Below are 21,421 nucleotides of genomic sequence, written 5' to 3' on the forward strand. Positions count from 1 at the left end.
AGGGCTGTGTCTCCCATGTTATCGTCTTCTGCCTCAGTGGCAGTGTTGCATTGGTAGTAGTATTGGTCGTCCAGGCACTCTGGATGAAGTGACAGAAATTCATCAGTTAATATTTGGGACAACACACACCCAGAATTGAACAATAGATCACATGACAATGTGATGACACAAAATCTATTGACTTCCTTTAGTAGGGTCACATATTTTCAAGTCTCACAGGTCAGAGTAGATTTAATCAGTCAGTCAGTCAAAAAAACAAACAAACAAACAAAAAAACAGTACTGGTTATATGTCTTGTTACTTATTGCGTTGTCAGTGCAAACTGTGGCATAAGGCCTAATAGTTTAGCATGTTCCTAAAAAATATTTATCATATTGATAAATGTTAAATAAAATTATAATATGTTCTTTGATGATCCTGAATTGCCATTGAAAGACCTCATTATTGGTGTGGCATCTGTGACTCGTGAATCAGTATATTCATCATTTGACAGACCACAGAGCTGGAGTTCAACCCTAAATAATCATTTGTTTTGTGTTTGTGGGGCAAGACCCAGTAGAGGAAGCACACATACACAAAGACGAGTCACACAAACAGTGTTAATACACCATCTCCATTAAACATGAACAAATATGATTCTGTTCATCTTAATTTTTTACTGAATTTAGTGGGTGGAGGAGGACTTATTCTAGTTACGTGACGTTGAAAGTTTGACATGTTGTTATTGTCACAGAGCTTTAAACTCGAACAAGCTGATATCTACACCAAACTTGTGCTGCATTAGGAAAGCACTGTGACAGGACACTTAGAATAAACATGGAGCTCAAACAAACTGGTTAAATAAAGACATGAACTGCATACGACATACATCAGCAAAGTTGCGAAGTGCTTTTTTTATTTTGATTTTGAATCTGCATTGAAAAGACAAACACAATGTCACATCACAAGCAACAAACATTCAACAAACAGCAGAAGACACAGCGACACAAAATAACATCTACTGAGCCTTGCATGTTTCAGGGATGTTCATGTTGAGGTTGACCAGGTTGGTTTTCTCAGATGTTCTTTGCTCAATGGACCTGACGATAGCTTTAGTTGTGTTTACCATAGACTCGTGGTAAACTACACAGCTGTACACCATGTCCTTCTTTTGCCACTGCTCATGGCTGAGCAATAACTGGCCATAAACAGAATAGGATCCATGGTTTGGTATAGGGTCTGTGGTGTGGGTCTCATAGTTTGAGTCTGCTTCCTCGTCATCAACAAGCCAAGACACAAAAACGTCCTTAGGGAAGAAGTCTTTCACATAGCAAGTCAGGGTCACCGTTTCTTTTCTAGTATGTTCTACTGGAGGCAGCATAAACACTGAAGGACGCTGAGGCTCTCCTCCTGAAAGCATGAGAGAACAATTAGGCCTCCTGCCACAGATAAAAGTATCTACAGCACTCAAGACAATATCGGCTACAAAATACACTCATAACATGTTTGATGACATGATAAGAGGAATTACACACAGGCTTTTCTTACCAATATTCCTCTCATAGGTTTTCTTAAATGGCTCGATCCATTCTGAATGTTCGACGATGCAGACCCGCTTTATCACCTGGCTCCATTCCTCATACGAGATGTCAAGCGAAACGCTGAATGTGCTCGTTTTTCCTGGAACAGGCATCTTTGGGGAACCAAGCATTTCGTTTCCATGTTCGTCCTCCCAGAAAATCCTCCCGACCCTTTTCCTGTTTTCCTTGACTTCACATACAATCTTTCCTTTTCTGTTTAAAAACATGTCCTCCAGTGTGGGACCAGTGATCGTTATGTCCACTTTTGGTACAACATAGTCGGGACATGCTGAGGAAGGAATTAATAGACAATTATTGGACAGAAATGAGCAAATATTAATTAAAAAAAACAAAAAAACAACATCAGTTGAAATTCAATTTACAAACTTTTTTAAAGAAAAAGCAGCAAACTACTCACTCCCTGGTGTGTAGGTCACAGATGAATTCATGGAGCCCGCATGCCCCTCAAACAGACATGTGAAAGTAGTGCCGTCCTGTGTCCACTCAGCGGATGGTACCTCGAGAAAACTTGCAGCACTAAACATTGTTCCATTCTTGTGAGGAGGTGTTGTGACCTCGTACAATTTGTTGGTGATTTCCTCATTATTTTTCAGCCATTTAATCTCATGACGTTCTGGTGCAAAATCTTTGACAAAGCAGGAGAAGGAAGCCTTTTGCTCATCAGAGGAGACCAACACCGTCGGAGTTGGCAGACAAATATGGTCATCTGAAAAACAAACATATACACAAATATATATATATGCAGAAGCAGGGAATAATATATATAAATATATATGCAGAAGCAGAGGTGAACACTGCGCTACAGTGTAATCTACTTTCACTACAGACATACAATAAAAACTGAATTCATGACTTTTCTGTACTACTGTATGTTTATAACCTGCACACACACATGCATGTAATGATTGGGGTCCTCAACTTAACACTAAATGTGGCTTATTGCTAAAGTGTGCGGAAAGAGTCAAAAGGACATTAAGAGTGGAAAAATACATAATTGACCAGCAGAGCTTTAATGCTCACTTCTGCATATACATTGATTGGGCAAGCGAACGAATGATTCTGTTGCATGAATGTTAATGATCAACACACATTTTTCATCTATCTGCATGACTGGGATTATGCAGATGGATGAAAAGAAGCAGAACACATCGCAATAATATGTTCTTGGTCAGGTGCAGAGGACAGAGAGTATATTAGTAAAGACTAAAATAGACTGAGTCAGCAGCTGAATATGAACAAGAGAGCTTCAGTGTTCTTCTTCCACTGCACTGTTCAGTTTGCCCACCAGGCCAACCAATTATTAAATAAAACACATGTCAAGATATGTCATGCTATTTGATTTGGTAACACTTGTATTTTTTGTTATGCTCTCCTCTGTGTTTCTGTTCATTTTAACTGACAGATTGGAGTATAATCCTTTCTAAAATGAAACCAATTGCTGCGATCTTTAACATTTAGTTCACACATTTCAACAGGAGCTTGTGATAAATTTTCAAAGGTGTGATAAGGTCTGTCTCTGATAACATTTCTCAGGAAAACCCTCAAAACCAAGCAATAAAGATTAATTTTTTTTCAGATACATAACACCAATAACACTTACTTATGACTCTATTATTATTATTATTATTATTATTATTATTATTATTATTATTAGTATATACTGAACTCTGATACTGAACAATCCAAACCAACTACTACAATGCGTTAATATATGACTTACGGTATGGTCCTGGTTCTGTGGTCCCTATAACAACTTCTTTATTTCCCGCTGTATGAGAGACGGCACAATGGAAACGGTGGTCTTCGGTCCAGTCCTGTTTCCTCACTTGGATTTGACTGACACTTGTATAAGAGTCGCCTTTCAGAACTGGAGGATACTGAATGGAGTCTGTCCAGGTCACGCCATTTTTGGTCCATTTGTAGGCCAGTGAGGAGGGTGTGAAGCCGGTGGCAAGACAGCCAAAAGTGACCATCTCTCCAATCCCAGAACCACATTGTACCAGAGGAAACACAGTTGGTGCAGTTGGAGTGGCTGAGAAAGGAAAAACAAACGCGTTATATAATACCAAAATAAAAACAGAATTCAACATAACACACATTTTTCACCAAGCAAAAATTAAAATAGAGAGAAGTCATTTTAATTGATGAATAGTGTCGAGAAGCACATCAATGAAGGCATCAGTTTTTAGTATGTTGGATGTGGAGATCTCCAGTGCCGTCTTTACGCACATCTTTATATTTCCCGATCACATTATTTCACGTTTTCATTCGCGCAAAGGTTTACCTCCCTGGACAATATGACCCGCGGTAGTTTGTCATTATATACGTGAATTTGATAGTCAATAAACCAACCATTTCTTTAAATTCACAACTTTGACAATAATCATTAGCATTCCTTTAAATTTAAGGAAAGAAGCCGTGGAGGTTAGATTAGATTAGATTTTGTGTGAGGTTAAAGCGTGTTCTTACCTGATGAAACAGTGACCGTTGTACCAGTTTCCCCACCAATAGTCAAAAGCATCGTAGTAACACAGTGCTCAATCTATTTAGCTGTTCTATGAAAAGTTTCCATCTACTAATGCGAGCGCAAACAGCCGACCTCAACACTGAACTGATCCCGGTTGTAAAATCCACTTAAATTACCCAAACGACAGGAACCATAAATATCCCCCAGTGAATCTGACTGAGAATATCCCCCGTTTGACTTTTTACACTATTAAGTTTACTTTTGAAGTGGCACATGACATGAGACGTTAGAGAATAATTTAAACAGGATATTTACAGTATGAAAAATACCCTGCAGTAAATTTCAAATGGTAGAAATCTTACCTGATGTCACTGTGACCATCGTGCCTTTCCCCCAGTGGTCGAAAGCCCAGTTGTCACAGTTAAGAAAGCCAATTAACCCTTCTTACAAAAACTCATCACTCTGATGTCCCATGACTTCATGTCTGACAGTTAAAATCAAACTAAAACATACACTTCATTTACAACCGAACCACACAGCCAGGAGTTTTAAACCATTCACATCGCTCTCTTTTTTGCCAGACTACAAAATACTGTTGGTCGGTGATAAGACGACAGCGTGAAAACGATGAAATCTATTTTAAAAATGTGATCAGGAATTGTATTCTGCCATCAGAAATATTAAAACGACATACCTGAGGTGACGGTGACCATCGTGCCTTTTCCCCAGTAGTCAAAAGCGTAGTCACAGTTAAACAAACTATGAACCACTGCATACAAAAACCTGTTCCCAGATATCTACACTTTCCATGACAGGTTCTTTTTTGGACAATCTACCCACTTCTGCACAATTTCCTCTCTTTTTGCAGATAAGGATTCAGAAGATGGACCCAAAAAACGATTTTCCACCCCCCCAAAGACTCAATTGAGTCGACTGGATGTGACGCATTGAACACACAGTATTCCAGCAATGAAGAAACAAAATCGCGACTGGATTTCTTAAAAGATCCTAAAACTGTTTTTAAATCAAAACGTTTACGTTCGAGAAAAAATTAGAATTTCGTCTTACCTGATGTAACGGTGACCATCGTGCCTTTTCCCCAGTAGTCAAAAACATAGTCACAGTGTCTTATGTCAACACATCCAACATACAAAAACTAGCACCTTAAAGATGCCTCTGATGCCACTCAGGTCGAAATATACCACAGAAAACAATGAAATTACCACATTTTCCACAGAAAGACGAGAAAAGCTGATTTTACCTGATGTGACGGTCACCATTGTTCCTTTGCAATAGGACTTATGTACAAAAATACCTTACATCTTTTATCGGCTAATAAATTATTGCTTTCACTCAGAAAACTGCTGTATATAACTAACTTTTGCACAGATTGTTGGTTTCTGCTTCAAATTACATCTCAATTTAAATTCTTTATAAACCAACAGAAATTTCATAATAAAATGGATAAACATGGAATATAATTCGCTCAGAATATATTCGATTATTACTCACCAGAAGTTACGGTGACTTGATGTAGTATATATTTTATTCATATCTGGACAATGATTTCAGCAGAATCTTCAGTCTTCAGACTGTTCATCTGCAGATACACCTGCTGTTTGCTGTTGTCTTTGGAGATGGTAAACCGGCCTTTCACTGACTCAGAGTAGAAGATGTAGCTGCTGTCATAAATGGCAGCAATCCACTCCAGTCCTTTTCCAGGAGCCTGTCTGACCCAGTTCATAGCGTACTGACTGAATGTGAATCCAGAGCCTGTACAGGTCAATCTGTGAGATTCTCCAGACCTTTTATCCACTGGTTCAGATTGTGTCAGAGTCTGACCATCAACACCTGTCAAGAGGAATAAAAACATCAAGTGAAATAAGCTGATGACACAAATAAAAGCTATATTAGATTCAGATCAGTGTAGATCTTCACCTGCCCAGCAGAGAGTTAAAAGCAGCAGTCCTGTCCTATAGTCCATCATGTTAAACTGTGTGTCCACTGTTCTCTGTCCTCCTCTCTGCAGTCAGATAAGTAGAGGTGGAAGACATGTGAGTTTTGCATTGACTCCTCCTCACAGTGTGGAAGTGGATTTGACTTGGATCTCAGTTACTGTTTGATGAAAGTGCAGAATGAATGTTTACTGTACATCAGTCATTCCTCCAAGAGTCCCTCTGACATGTTTCAGTATAATTTGTGTCACAGGTTGACAAACACATTATTCAAGAAGATTGTGCTTCACTGTTACAACAGTCTGCATCATTTGATGACTTTGACATGTTTATACATTTTGCAATAAGTGGCTATTACTGAACTACACTATAATAGAAAAATAATTTTCTCACAATGTGCTCATAAGTCAGACCATCTTCAGGACATCAGGAGAAAGGAAAACCCCTTTGTTCATCTTGAGGAACAATAAAGTAGGAGTTGTGATGGCAGCCAGTTAAATTTGATTTAAGCAACTTTATATTTGAAACATATTTAGTTTGAATTTTGCTTTTGAAGTAGATCAGGTCATCATCCAACGGACAATATTAAACATAACTGCAACTGAATTATCATGAAACAAAATCTTGCATTGCAATAGTCCAGGCATGAAAATTTGCTTGTTAGGTGGTCATGACCAAATGGCTTGTTGTTCAGCTCTGCTGATGGTTTGTGTTGTTGTGGCTCTCTGGCACAGTAATACGCAGCAGTGTCTTCAGGCTGCACATTCTGTCCGTTTAGAGTCACTGTGTTGCTGGAAGAGTCTAAGTCAATGCTGAACTTGTTCTCCAGTGAATCTTTGAAGTATGTGTTGCATCCAACACATCTCATTCCAATTCCCCCCATCCTTTCCCTGCAGGCTGTCTGATCCAACCTGTGTAGCGGTTGCTAACAGAATAAGAGACCTGACAGGTGATGGTCAGACGTTGACCTGGCTGCACAGTCACAGAGGCTGGCTGTGTCAACTGTTCACACTTCACACCTGTGGAGGACAACATGTTGAATATTGAATCAGTGTCATAGCAGTGAACAGTGGGTGTGCTGTGATCAGACTGTCAGTGTCTCTGCCTCAGTGAGACTCACAGGATCCAGCAGTCAGCAGAGCTACAGAGAACATGGTTGATGTTGAAGGTGATCTGATGGAGCTTCTTTTCTTCTCCTGTAACTGACAGCCTAATATCAAGTCTTTAAAGCCACCAAAAGTATAGCAGACAAAATCTGAGAAAATTGAGATTGGAACCAGTGTCATTTACAGTCAGATCAGCAGAATATTTACTTTTCCTGTTTCTGAGGGCTGAGAGCAGAAACTTCACCCATAACATCTGCCAACATACTGAAGATTGCTGCATTTGCAAATTCTAGCAGACAGCTTAGCCAAGACTTCCACCTTTCGGTTCTCTCAGCATCCTGCAGGACTGACATGTACCTGCAGATTCTGGCAGATAACTGCAGGTGAAACCTCCACCTCCAGCCACTTCCAACAACTTGCATCTGCTGATTCTTGTGGACAACAGAAGCCGAAGCCTCTGCATTCAGCCTCTGTCAGCAACCTGCACTGCTGCCTCCACTTGTAGATTTGTATGGACAGATGCAGCAGAAGCCACCACCTTCAGTCTCTGCCACAAAGCTGCAACTGTAGCCTTGACTACCCACAACCCAATCCTCCATCCACAGCCTCTGTCAGCAACTTGCTGTTAAAGCCTCCACCTGCAGAAGTGTGGATTGTGAACTTATGACATCGTTTGACTAAATAAAACTGTCAAATCTGATGCTGTGCAGTGACTACAAGTATTTAATACAGTCAGAGGAGAGAAACTACACACAGTATGTACAGCTGTGTTGATCAAACAGCAGCACTGACGTCTCTGTGAGTATTGTTAGTGACATGTGAACAAAATTATTGATGGTCAGATCTAACTTGTTAAAAACTTTTTCTTAATTGCATGAAAAGTTGCAGGCTATTTTTATGGGCAGATATGAAAGTCTCCTTATCATGACAGATGAGAGAGACATGTGAGACTGACTGTCATTTAGTGTTTAAAAAAAAACTTCAACATTATTTTACACTCCCATACTGTGACTGACTTTAGAGGCCAAACAATGGAAACATTAATGTGGCTGAAATATGTAAATGTAGTGTATTTTTATTCATATCTGGACAACGATTTCAGCAGAATCTTCAGTCTTCAGACTGTTCATCTGCAGATACAGCTGCTGTCTGCTGTCGTCTTTGGAGATGGTAAACCGGCCTTGCACTGACTCAGAGTAGGAAGTGGTGCTGCCACTGCCACTGTCTATGTAAGCAACCCACTCCAGTCCTTTTCCAGGAGCCTGTCTGACCCAGTGCATATAGTAGCTGCTGATTGAGAATCCAGAGGCTGTACAGGTCAATCTGTGAGATTCTCCAGGCCTTTTCACCGCTGGTTCAGATTCTGTCAGAGTCTGACCATCAACACCTGTCAAGAGGAATAAAAACATCAAGTGAAATAAGCTGATGACACAAATAAAAGCTATATTAGATTAAGATCAGTGTAGATCTTCACCTGCCCAGCAGAGAGTTAAAAGCAGCAGTCCTGTCCTATAGTCCATCATGTTAAACTGTGTGTCCACTGTTCTCTGTCCTCCTCTCTGCAGTCAGATAAGTAGAGGTGGAAGACATGTGAGTTTTGCATTGACTCCTCCTCACAGTGTGGAAGTGGATTTGACTTGGATCTCAGTTACTGTTTGATGAAAGTGCAGAATGAATGCTTACTGTACATCAGTCATTCCCCCAAGAGTCCCTCTGACATGTTTCCGTGTAATTTGGACCATTTGACATTGTTTATACATTTTGCAATCAGTGGCTATTACTGAACTACAGTTTAATAGAAAAATAATTTTCTCACAATGTGCTCATAAGTCAGACCATCTTCAGGAAATCAGGAGAAAGAAAAACCCCTTTGTTGGTCTTGAGAAACAACAATGTAGGAGTTGTGATGGCATCCAGTTAAATTTGATTTAGTTAACTCTTAATTTTTAAATCTATTTAGTTTGAATTTTTCTGTTTGACATTGTTGACATGTGGTTCGAAGCTCAGTTACAAATTGAATGTGATGTCTAGATTTCTGGCTGTAGATTTTCTCTTGGTTACAAGTTTGCTTCCTTGGTGGTCATGACCAAAGATTATGACTTCTGTCTTGTCTGAGTTCAGCTGCAGAAAGTTACAAATCATCATTTCTCAATGGAAGTGAAACTGCCAACTGCCAACTGCCAACACTATCCATTTGAAAGGACAAGTACATTTGTGAATTGTCAGTGAAGCAGTGATAGGCACTGAGGGGTTTTTGTTCAGCTCTGCTGGTGGTTTGTGTTATTGTGGCTCTCTGGCACAGTAATACACAGCAGTGTCTTCAGGCTGCACATTCTGTCCGTTTAGAGTCACTGTCTTACTGGAGGAGTCTAAGCTGATACTGAACTTGTTCTTCAGTGAATCTTCGTAGAGTGTGGTGTGTCCAACAGCTGCATGTCCAATCCACTCCAGTCCTTTCCCTGCAGGCTGTCTGATCCAAGCTGTGTAGTCGCTGCTAACAGAATAAGAGACCTGACAGGTGATGGTCAGACGTTGACCTGGCTGCACAGTCACAGAGGCTGGCTGTGTCAACTGATCACACTTCACACCTGTGGAGGAAAACATGTTGAATACTGAATCAGTGTCATAGCAGTGAACAGTGGGTGTGCTGTGATCAGACTGTCAGTGTCTCTGCCTCAGTGAGACTCACAGGATCCAGCTACAGAGAACATTGTTGATGTTGAAGGTGATCTGATGGAGCTTCTCTTCTTTATAGCAGACAAGATCTGACAAAATTGAGATTGGAACCATTGTCATGTACAGTCAGACCAGCAGAATATTTACTTTTCCTGTTCCTGAGGGCTGAGAGCAGAACCTTCACCCACAACATCTGCCAACATCCTGAAGATTCCTGCATTTGCAAATTCTAGCAGACAGCTGAGACCTGAACCTCCACCTACCTCTGCATTCAGTATCCACTGCAACCGTCACCTGCAGATTCAGGAAGAAAGCTTGCCTCAGAAGTTGCAGGCTATTTTTGATGGACATTTTAATTTGCAATAGAAATGAAACTGTTGAGCAGGTCATCCAGACAGCATGATATCAAGTCTTGATAGCAGACAAATGCCTAGCAGACAAAATCTCACAAAACTTTACACTGACTTTCATTTACTATTTATCAAAGGAACTGGAACATTATTTTACACTGCAATATTGTGACTGACTTTAGAGGTCAAACAATATAAACATTAATGTGGCTGAAATATGTACATGTAGTATATCTTTTATTCATATCTGGGCAGTAATAAACAGCAGAATCTTCAGTCTTCAGACTGTTCATCTGCAGATACAGCTGCTGTCTGCTGTCGTCTCTGGAGATGGTAAACCGGCCTTTCACTGACTCAGAGTACCATATGCTGCTACCACCACCATAACTGATGTAAGCGACCCACTCCAGTCCTTTTCCAGGAGCCTGTCTGACCCATTGCATGCCATAGTCACTGAATGTGAATCCAGAGGCTGTACAGGTCAATCTGTGAGATTCTCCAGACCTTTTAACCACTGCTTCAGATTGTGTCAGAGTCACACCATCAACACCTGTCAAGAGGAATAAAAACATCAAGTGAAATAAGCTGATGACACAAATAAAAGCTATATTAGATTCAGATCAGTGTAGATCTTCACCTGCCCAGCAGAGAGTTAAAAGCAGCAGTCCTGTCCTATAGTCCATCATGTTAAACTGTGTGTCCACTGTTCTCTGTCCTCCTCTCTGCAGTCAGATAAGTAGAGGTGGAAGACATGTGAGTTTTGCATTGACTCCTCCTCACAGTGTGGAACTGGATTTGACTTGGATCTCAGTTACTGTTTGATGAAACTGCAGAATGAATGTTTACTGTACATCAGTCAATCCTCCAAGAGTCTCTCTGACATGTTTCAGTATAATTTGTGTCACAGGTTGACAAACATATTTTTCAAGAAGGTTGTGCTTCACTGTTACGACAGTCTGCATCATGTGATGACTTTGACATTTTTATACATTTTGCAATAAGTGGCTATTACTGAACTGCAGTATAATAGAAAAATTCTTTTCTCACAATGTGCTCATAAGTCAGACCATCTTCAGGACATCAGGAGAAAGAAAAACCCCTTTGTTGGTCCTGAGAAACACTAATGTAGGAGTTGTGATACCAGCCAGTTAAATTTGATTTAGGCAACTCCAAAATTTAAACCTAATAAGTTTGAATTTTTTATTTGAGATATGTGTCTGAGATTGTTGACATGTGGTTGGAAGCTCAGTTGCAAATTGAATGTGATGTCTAGATTTCTAGCTGTAGATTTTCTCTTGGTTAAAAGCTTGCTTAGTAGGTGGACATGACTAAAGATTGTGACTTCTGTCTTGTCTGAGTTCAGCTGCAGAAAGTTACAAATCATCATTTCTCAATAGAAGTGAAGCACTTCATTAAACTGTCGACATTATCTGGTTTAATAGACAAGTACATTTGTGCATTGTCAGTGTAGCAGTGATAGGTACTGAGGGGTTTTTGTTCACATCTACTTTTGGTTTGTGTTATTGTGGCTCTCTGGCACAGTAATACACAGCAGTGTCTTCAGGCTGCACATTCTGTCCGTTTAGAGTCACTGTGTTGCTGGAGGAGTCTGAGTCAATACTGAACTTGTTCTTCAGTGAATCTTTGTAGAATGTGGTGTATCCAAAAGATGCAGCTCCAATCCACTCCAGTCCTTTCCCTGCAGGCTGTCTGAACCAAGCTGTGTAGTCGTCGCTAACAGAATAAGAGACCTGACAGGTGATGGTCAGACGTTGACCTGGCTGCACAGTCACAGAGGCTGGCTGTGTCAACTGTTCACACTTCACACCTGTGGAGGAAAACATGTTGAATATTGAATCAGTGTCATAGCAGTGAACAGTGGGTGTGCTGTGATCAGACTGTCAGTGTCTCTGCCTCAGTGAGATTCACAGGATCCAGCAGCAGCAGAGCTACAGAGAACATGGTTGGTATTGAACTTCCACCTATAGGTTCTCTCAGCATCCTGCAGGACTGACATGTGCCTGCAGATTCTGACAGATAACTGCAGGTGAAACCTCCACCTCCAGCCTCTTCCAACAACTTGCATCTGCTGAGTCTTGCGGACAACAGAAGCCACCACCTTCAGTCTCTGCCAGCAACTTGCTGTTAAAGCCTCCACCTGCAGAAGTGTGGATTGCATTTGTGAATGGATGAAATAGTTTGACTAAATTAAACTGTCAAATTTGATGCTGTGCAGTGACTACATGTATTTAATGAAGTCAACTACAAGTATTTAATACAGTCAGAGGAGAGAAACTACATACAGTATGTACAGCTGTGTTGAACAAACAGCAGCACTGACGTCTCTGTGATTATTGTTCGTGACATGTGAACAAAATTATTGATGGTCAAATCTAGCTTGTTAAAAACAAAAGTTGCAGGCTATTTTTATGGGCAGATATGAAAGTCTCCTTATCGTGACAGATGAGAGAGAAACGTGAGACTGACTGTCATTTAGTGTTTATCAAAGGAACTGCAACATTATTTTATACTCCCATACTGTGACTGACTTTAGAGGCCAAACAATGGAAACATTAATGTGGCTGAAATATGTACATGTAGTGTACTTTTATTCATATCTGGACAACGATTTCAGCAGAATCTTCAGTCTTCAGACTGTTCATCTGCAGATACAGCTGCTGTCTGCTGTCGTCTTTGGAGATGGTAAACCGGCCTTGCACTGACTCAGAGTAGTAGATGTCGCTACTGCCACTGTTGATGTAAGCAATCCACTCCGGTCCTTTTCCAGGAGCCTGTCTGATCCAGTGCATGCTGTAGTCACTGAATGTGAATCCAGAGGCTGTGCAGGTCAATCTGTGAGATTCTCCAGACCTTTTAACCACTGGTTCAGATTGTGTCAGAGTCTGACCATCAACACCTGTTAAGAGGAATAAAAACATCAAGTGAAATAAGCTGATGACACAAATAAAAGCTATATTAGATTAAGATCAGTGTAGATCTTCACCTGCCCAGCAGAGAGTTAAAAGCAGCAGTCCTGTCCTATAGTCCATCATGTTAAACTGTGTGTCCACTGTTCTCTGTCCTCCTCTCTGCAGTCAGATAAGTAGAGGTAGAAGACATGTGAGTTTTGCATTGACTCCTCCTCACAGTGTGGAAGTGGATTTGACTTGGATCTCAGTTACTGTTTGATGAAAGTGCAGAATGAATGTTTACTGTACATCAGTCATTCCTCCAAGAGTCCCTCTGACATGTTTCAGTATAATTTGTGTCACAGGTTGACAAACACATTGTTCAGGAAGGTTGTGCTTCACTGTTATGACTGTTTGTTATAAATCATCATTTCTCAATAGAAGTGAAACTGCCAACATTATCTGGTTTATAAGGCAAATACATTTGTGCATTGTCAGTGTAGCAGTGATAGGTACTGAGGGGTTTTTGTTCACATCTACTTTTGGTTTGTGTTATTGTGGATCTCTGGCACAGTAATACACAGCAGTGTCTTCAGGCTGCACATTCTGTCCGTTTAGAGTCACTGTCTTACTGGAAGAGTCTAAGCTGATACTGAACTTGTTCTTCAGTGAATCTTCGTAGAGTGTGGTGTGTCCAACAGCTGCATGCCCAATCCACTCCAGTTCTTTCCCTGCAGGCTGTCTGATCCAAGCTGTGTGGTAGCTGCTAACAGTATAAGAGACGTGACAGGTGATGGTCAGACGTTGACCTGGCTGCACAGTCACAGAGGCTGGCTGTGTCAACTGTTCACACTTCACATCTGAGAAGGAAAACATGTTGAATATTGAATCAGTGTCATAGCAGTGAACAGTGGGTGTGCTGTGATCAGACTGTCAGTGTCTCTGCCTCAGTGAGACTCACAGGATCCAGCTACAGAGAACATTGTTGATGTTGAAGGTGATCTGATGGAGCTTCTCTTCTTCTGCTGCAGCTGACAGCATGATATCAAGTCTTAGCAGACAAAATCTCATAAAGCTTGACACTGACTGTCATTTAACGTATATTAAAGGAACTGCAAGATTATTTTATACTCATGTAGTGTGACTGACTTTAGACACCAAACAATATAAACATTAATGAGGCTGAAACATGTACATGTAGTGTATCTTCTTTCATATCTATGATTACAGCAGAATCTTCAGTCTTCAGACTGTTCATCTGCAGATACAGCTGCTGTCTGCTGTCGTCTCTGGAGATGGTAAAGCGGCCTTTCACTGACTCAGAGTAGTAGGTGGTGCTACCACTGCCAGTGCTTATGTAAGCAATCCACTCCAGTCCTTGTCCAGGAGCCTGTCTGACCCAGTGCATCCAGTGGCTGCTGAATGTGAATCCAGAGCCTGTACAGGTCAATCTGTGAGATTCTCCAGACCTTTTATCCGCTGGTTCAGATTCTGTCAGAGTCTGACCATCAACACCTGTCAAGAGGAATAAAAACATCAAGTGAAATAAGGTGATGACACAAATAAAAGCTATATTAGATTAAGATCAGTGTAGATCTTCACCTGCCCAGCAGAGAGTTAAAAGCAGCAGTCCTGTCCTATAGTCCATCATGTTAAACTGTGTGTCCACTGTTCTCTGTCCTCCTCTCTGCAGTCAGATAAGTAGAGGTGGAAGACATGTGAGTTTTGCATTGACTCCTCCTCACAGTGTGGAAGTGGATTTGACTTGGATCTCAGTTACTGTTTGATGAAACTGCAGAATGAATGTTTACTGTACATCAGTCATTCCTCCAAGAGTCCCTCTGACATGTTTCAGTATAATTTGTGTCACAGTTTGACAAACATATTTTTCAAGAAGGTTGTGCTTCACTGTTACGACAGTCTGCATCATGTGATGACTTTGACATGTTTATACATTTTGCAATAAATGCTATTACTGAACTACAGTTTAATAGAAAAATAATTTTCTCACAATGTGCTCATAAGTCGGACCATCTTCAGGACATCAGGAGAAAGAAAAACCCCTTTGTTGGTCTCAAGAAACAATAAAGTTGTGATACCAGCCAGTTAAATTTGATTTAGGCAACTCTGAATTTTAAACCTATTTAGTTTGGAATTTTTATTTGAGATATGTGCATGAGATTGTTGACATGTGATTGGAAGCTCAGATGCAAATTTAATGTGATGTCTAGATTTCTGGCTGTAGATTTTCTCTTGGTTGCAAGTTTGCTTGCTTGGTGGTCATGACCAAAGATTGTGACTTCTGTCTTGTCTGATTTCAGCTGCAGAAAGTTATAAATCATCATTTCTCAATAGAAGTGAAACACTTCATTAAAATGCCAACATTATGTGGTTGATGGGACAAGTACATTTGTGCATTGTCAGTGAAGCAGTGATAGGCACTGAGGGGTTTTTATTCATGTCTGCTGATGGTTTGTGTTATTGTGGCTCTCTGGCACAGTAATACACAGCAGTGTCTTCAGGCTGCACATTCTGTCCGTTTAGAGTCACTGTGTTGCTGGAGGAGTCTGAGTCAATACTGAACTTGTTCTTCAGTGAATCTTTGACGGTTGTGTCAAGACTCATCCACTCCAGTTCTTTCCCTGCAGGCTGACTGAACCAAGCTGTGAAGTAGCTGCTAACATAATAAGAGACCTGACAGGTGATGGTCGGACGTTGACCTGGCTGCACAGTCACAGAGGCTGGCTGTGTCAACTGTTCACACTTCACACCTGTGGAAGGCAGTTTCTTGCTCAAAATCCTTAATTCACCTCTCAACAGTAAATATCTGTGTCAATGAGCATGTCAGTGCCATCAGAATGACAAGTCCTTGTGTCAATGTGTGCGGATAAGACAGTCAAATTGCTGAGTCATGTTGTCAATATAACAGTGTACTCCGGAGGGATGTTCTGATGTAAACTATGGATAAAGTTTTGGTGACAATTATTGTAAACTGTGAGTTACACCTTAGTGTATGTGGGAGATTGATTGCAAGAGACTGGACAAGATTCACATTTATGCTGTCACTGTTTGTACTGTAATTTGTTGACAGACCATGTCATTGCGATACAGAAAGGAAAAGACAGCACTGCATAGCACAAAGAAAAAAAAAAAATTAAAGTAGACATGTGAACATAGGACAGTCTCCTTAGGGACAACTGTACATGCAGTGCTGTAGGAGTTACAGTGCAGTCTTCCTATACCTCCTGACGTTCCACAAATGTCCCTTCATTAGAGAAAGTGAAGCTTATCCTGGGAGCAGTTTACCAATTCAGGACAGATTTAGAAAAGAAGTCGAATGGAAATGTATAAAAATTTGCTTGACATATTATGACAGTTTGTTCAACCATTTTGCGTGGAAAGACTTATGCGATGAACTAATGCCTAAATGTTGTGGGGGGTGAGACTATTCAACAGAGACCCATTATAATGCATTTTGATCAACATGACATGAGCAATTGACAATGGAGACAGCAGACAATTGTACATAATCATTTGCATGGATGTACCAAAGCATTTAGAACTTGTTCCAAGAAATGAGAAACTGCTTTTTGATGTGCACAAGTTTCACAATGATGTGAAGATTGAACAAGTAGTTTTGAGAATTTCAATTCTGATCTGAGAAATGTACCAAAGCGACTGAGAAATATCTGGACAATGATTTCAGCAGAGTCTTCAGTCTTCAGACTGTTCATCTGCAGATACAGCTGCTGTCTGCTGTTGTCTTTGGAGATGGTAAACCGGCCTTTCACTGACTCAGAGTAGTAGATCTCGCTGCTGCCACTGCTTATGAAAGCGATCCACTCCGGTCCTTTTCCAGGAGCCTGTCTGACCCAGTTCATAGCGTGGTCACTGAATGTGAATCCAGAGCCTGTACAGGTCAATCTGTGAGATTCTCCAGGCCTTTTAACCGCTGGTTCAGATTGTGTCAGAGTCTGACCATCAACACCTGTCAAGAGGAATAAAAACATCAAGTGAAATAAGCTGATGACACAAATAAAAGCTATATTAGATTAAGATCAGTGTAGATCTTCACCTGCCCAGCAGAGAGTTAAAAGCAGCAGTCCTGTCCTATAGTCCATCATGTTAAACTGTGTGTCCACTGTTCTCTGTCCTCCTCTCTGCAGTCAGATAAGTAGAGGTGGAAGACATGTGAGTTTTGCATTGACTCCTCCTCACAGTGTGGAAGTGGATTTGACTTGGATCTCAGTTACTGTTTGATGAAAGTGCAGAATGAGTGTTTACTGTACATCAGTCATTCCTCCAAGAGTCCCTCTGACATGTTTCAGTATAATTTGTGCCACAGGTTGACAAACATATTATTCAAGAAGGCTGTACTTCACTGTTACGACAGTCTGCATCATATGATGACTTTGACATCATTTATACATTTTGCATTAATGGTTATTACTGAACTACAGTATCATAGAGAAATTATTTTCTCACAAAGTGCTCATAAGTCAGACCATCTTCAGGACATCAGGAGAAAGAAAAACCCCTTTGTTGGTCTTGAGAAACAATAAAGTAGGAGTTGTGATGGCAGCCAGTTAAATTTGATTTAGGCAACTCTAAATTTAAAACCTACTTGGATTGAATTTTGTGGTTGAAGTAGATCAGGTCATCATCCAACAAACAACAATAAACATAACCGCAACTGAATTATCATGACACAAAATCTTGCGTTGCAATAGTCCAGGCATGAAAATTTATTTAAATCTACTTAGTTTGAATTTTGTGTTTCAGATATGTTTATGAAATTGTTGACATGTGGTTGGAAGCTCAGATGTAAATTGAATGTGATATCTTGATTTCTGGCTGTAGATTGTCTCTTGGTTGCAAGTTTGCTTATTAGGTGGTTATTACCAAAGATTATTCCTTCTCTCTCATCTGAGTTCAGCTGCAGAAATTTATAAATCATCATTTGTCAAAAGTAGTGAAACTGCCAACTGCCAACATTATCTGGTTTAAAGGACAAGTACATTTGTGCATTGTCAGTGTAGCAGTGATCAGTACTGAGGGGTTTTTATTCATGTCTGCTGGCGGTTTGTGTTATTGTGGCTCTCTGGCACAGTAATACACAGCAGTGTCTTCAGGCTGCACATTCTGTCCGTTTAGAGTCACTGTGTTGCTGGAGGAGTCTAAGTCAATGCTGAACTTGTTCTTCAGTGAATCTTTGTAGAATGAAGCTCCAGTATATTTGCTTCCAATCCACTCCAGTTCTTTCCCTGCAGGCTGTCTGATCCAAGCTGTGTGGTAGCTGCTAACAGAATGAGAGACCTGACAGGTGATGGTCAGACGTTGACCTGGCTGCACAGTCACAGAGGCTGGCTGTGTCACCTGATCACACTTCACACCTGTGGAGGAAAACATGTTGAATATTGAATCAGTGTCATAGCAGTGAACAGTGGGTGTGCTATGAGAGAACATGGTTGGTATTAAACTTCTACCTATAGGTTCTCTCAGCATCCTGTAGGACTGACATATGCCTGCAGATTCTGGCAGATAACTGCAGGTGAAACCTCCACCTCCAGCCTCTTCCAACAACTTGCATCTGCTGAGTCTTGCAGACAGCAGAAGGCTGAAACATGTACATGAAGTATAACTTTTATTCATATCTTGACATTGATTTAAGCAGAATCTTCAGTTTTCAGACTGTTCATCTGCAGATACAGCTGCTGTCTGCTGTTGTCTCTGGAGATGGTAATCCGGCCTCGCACTGACTCAGAGTAGAGGATGCTGCTGCTGCCACTATCTATGTAAGCAATCCACTCCAGTCCTTTCCCAGGAGCCTGTCTGACCCAATGCATCCAGTGGTCACTGAATGTGAATCCAGAGGCTGTACAGGTCAATCTGTGAGATTCTCCAGGCCTTTTATCCGCTGGTTCAGATTCTGTCAGAGTCACACCATCAACACCTGTCAAGAGGAATAAAAACATCAAGTGAAATAAGCTGATGACACAAATAAAAGCTATATTAGATTAAGATCAGTGTAGATCTTCACCTGCCCAGCAGAGAGTTAAAAGCAGCAGTCCTGTCCTATAGTCCATCATGTTAAACTGTGTGTCCACTGTTCTCTGTCCTCCTCTCTGCAGTCAGATAAGTAGAGGTGGAAGACATGTGAGTTTTGCATTGACTCCTCCTCACAGTGTGGAAGTGGATTTGACTTGGATCTCAGTTACTGTTTGATGAAAGTGCAGAATGAGTGTTTATTGTACATCAGTCAATCCTCCAAGAGTTCCTCTGACATGTTTCAGTATAATTTGTGATGACTTTGATTATGTTTCTACATTTTGCAATAAATGCTATTACTGAACTGCAGTATAATAGAAAAATAATTTTCTCACAATGTGCTCATAAGTCAGACCATCTTCAGGACATCAGGAGAAAGAAAAACCCCTTTGTTGGTCTCGAGAAACAATAATGTAGGAGTTGTGACGCCAGCCAGTTAAATTTGATTTAGGCAACTCTGAATTTTAAACCTACTTATTTTGAATTTTGTGCTTGAGATATGTGTATGAAATTGTTGACATGTGGCTCAAAGCTCAGTTGCAAATTGAATGTGATGTCTAGATTTCTGGCTGTAGATTTTCTCTTGGTTGCAAGTTTGCTTGCTTGGTGGTCATGACCAAAGATTATGACTTCTCTCTTGTCTGAGTTCAGCTGCAGAAAGTTATAAATCATCATTTATCAATAGAAGTGAATCATGCTGTTATAGTCGCAAGGAAGGCAAAGACCCCAGAATGCAGAGAGAGATTTAGCACAGTTTATTGATCAAAAATTAACAACAACCAAAAATCACCATCAGGGAAAAATGCAGCTCAGGCAGACAAACAACCAAAAATCACAGCTGAGGGGAAAAAACTCAGCACACAAAAAGAGAACAACAAATCACTGTTAGGGAAGACTAACACAAGTCACGTGAGCGAACCAAAAGCACAGGAAAAGACTACAGCGTTGGCTGGAGGAGCATGGCAGGGACCAGGATATAACTCTGTGGTGAGACACAAAGAAAACCAAGAACCATCTGGCACAGGAGTGTGGACGAAGCCAGCTTAAAAAGGAGAGTCTTGATGAGCAAGGATTAGAGTCAGGTGTGTCCAGAAGCCACTCGCTTCAGAGGAGATCGGCCCCGCCCCCGCCACGCTCCAGACCTGCAGAGAAAAAGAAGCAGAACCAGAGCAGACAGAAAACACAGCCATAACAGCACTTCATTAAACTGCCAACATTTTAAACTGCCAACATTATCCCTTTGAAAGGATCAGTACATTGCGCATTGTCAGTGAAGTAGTGATCGGTACTGAGGGGTTTTTGTTCAGGTCTTCTGATGGTTTATGTTATTGTGGATCTCTGGCACAGTAATACACAGCAGTGTCTTCAGGCTGCACATTCTGTCCGTTTAGAGTCACTGTCTTACTGGAGGAGTCTAAGTCAATACTGAACTTGTTCTTCAGTGAATCTTTGTAGGATGAATCTCCAGTATATTTGTGTCCAATCCACTCCAGTCCTTTCCCTGCAGGCTGTCTGATCCAACCTGTGTAGTGGCTGCTAACAGAATAAGAGACCTGACAGGTGATGGTCAGACATTGACCTGGCTGCACAGTCACAGAGGCTGGCTGTGTCAACTGTACACACTTCACACCTGTGGAGGAAAACACGCTGAATATTGAATCAGTGTCATAGCAGTGAACAGTCTATATACTGTGATCAGACTGTCAGTGTCTCTGCCTCAGTGTGACTCACAGGATCCAGCAGCATCAGCATCAGCAGCATCAGAGCTACAGAGAACATGGTTGATGTTGAAGGTGGTCTGATGGAGCTTCTCTTCTGCTGCAGCAGCTGACAGCATGATATCAAGTCTTTATAGTAGAAGAAATCTCAGAAAATTGAGATTGGAAACATTGTCATTTACAGTCAGATCAGCAGAATATTTACTTGTCCTGTTCCTGAGGGCTGAGAGCAGAACATTCACCCACAACATCTGCCAACATCCTGAAGATTCCTGCATTTGCAAATGCAGACAGCTGAGACCTGAACCTCCACCTACCTCTGCATTCAGTATCCAATGCAAACTTCACCTGCAGATTCAGGGAGAAAGCTTGCCTCAGAAGCTGCAGGCTATTTTCATGGACATTTTAATTTGCAATAGATGTGAAACTGTTGAGCAAATTAAAAGAGGCAAAATTCAACATTAAATCCGTTTTGTAGAGGTCTGTGTGTGCATGTGTCTCCATTAACAAAAGCCACACAAATTACCTGTTGCACTCTCTGTGATGTTTATACCAACATTGGTGCTTAGATGTGGAATAAAAGATGTGACGTTCATATGTGATAACCTGCAA

General features: G+C 40.9%; 1 protein-coding gene across 1 annotated transcript; it reads right to left on the reverse strand.

Moving 5' to 3' along the window:
- Positions 1-865: 865 nt before the first annotated feature.
- LOC143333476 (immunoglobulin gamma-1 heavy chain-like) lies at positions 866-17,167 on the reverse strand. The gene is made up of 8 exons (XM_076751522.1): positions 17,119-17,167; positions 16,828-17,031; positions 10,372-10,477; positions 4,410-4,465; positions 3,301-3,612; positions 1,978-2,286; positions 1,528-1,848; positions 866-1,389 (listed from the first exon to the last, which is right to left on the reverse strand). The coding sequence occupies exons 1-8, from the start codon at positions 17,165-17,167 to the stop codon at positions 998-1,000; spliced, it is 1,749 nt and encodes a 582-aa protein (XP_076607637.1). The 3' UTR covers positions 866-997.
- Positions 17,168-21,421: the final 4,254 nt, after the last annotated feature.

This window comes from Chaetodon auriga, chromosome 16 (genome assembly GCF_051107435.1).
Source record: "Chaetodon auriga isolate fChaAug3 chromosome 16, fChaAug3.hap1, whole genome shotgun sequence".
Taxonomy (NCBI): domain Eukaryota; kingdom Metazoa; phylum Chordata; class Actinopteri; order Chaetodontiformes; family Chaetodontidae; genus Chaetodon; species Chaetodon auriga.

Excerpts from the sequence above, each read along its gene's own strand:
- LOC143333476 (XM_076751522.1), bottom strand. The coding sequence starts at position 17,167 with ATGATGGACTATAGGACAGGACTGCTGCTTTTAACTCTCTGCTGGGCA. Across the intron at positions 10,478-16,827 it reads CTACTCTGAGTCAGTGAAAG|GCCGGTTTACCATCTCCAGA; the intron begins GCCGGTTTACCA and ends AGTCAGTGAAAG. Across the intron at positions 3,613-4,409 it reads GATGGTCACAGTGACATCAG|CCACTCCAACTGCACCAACT; the intron begins GTAAGATTTCTA and ends TTCCTTTCTCAG.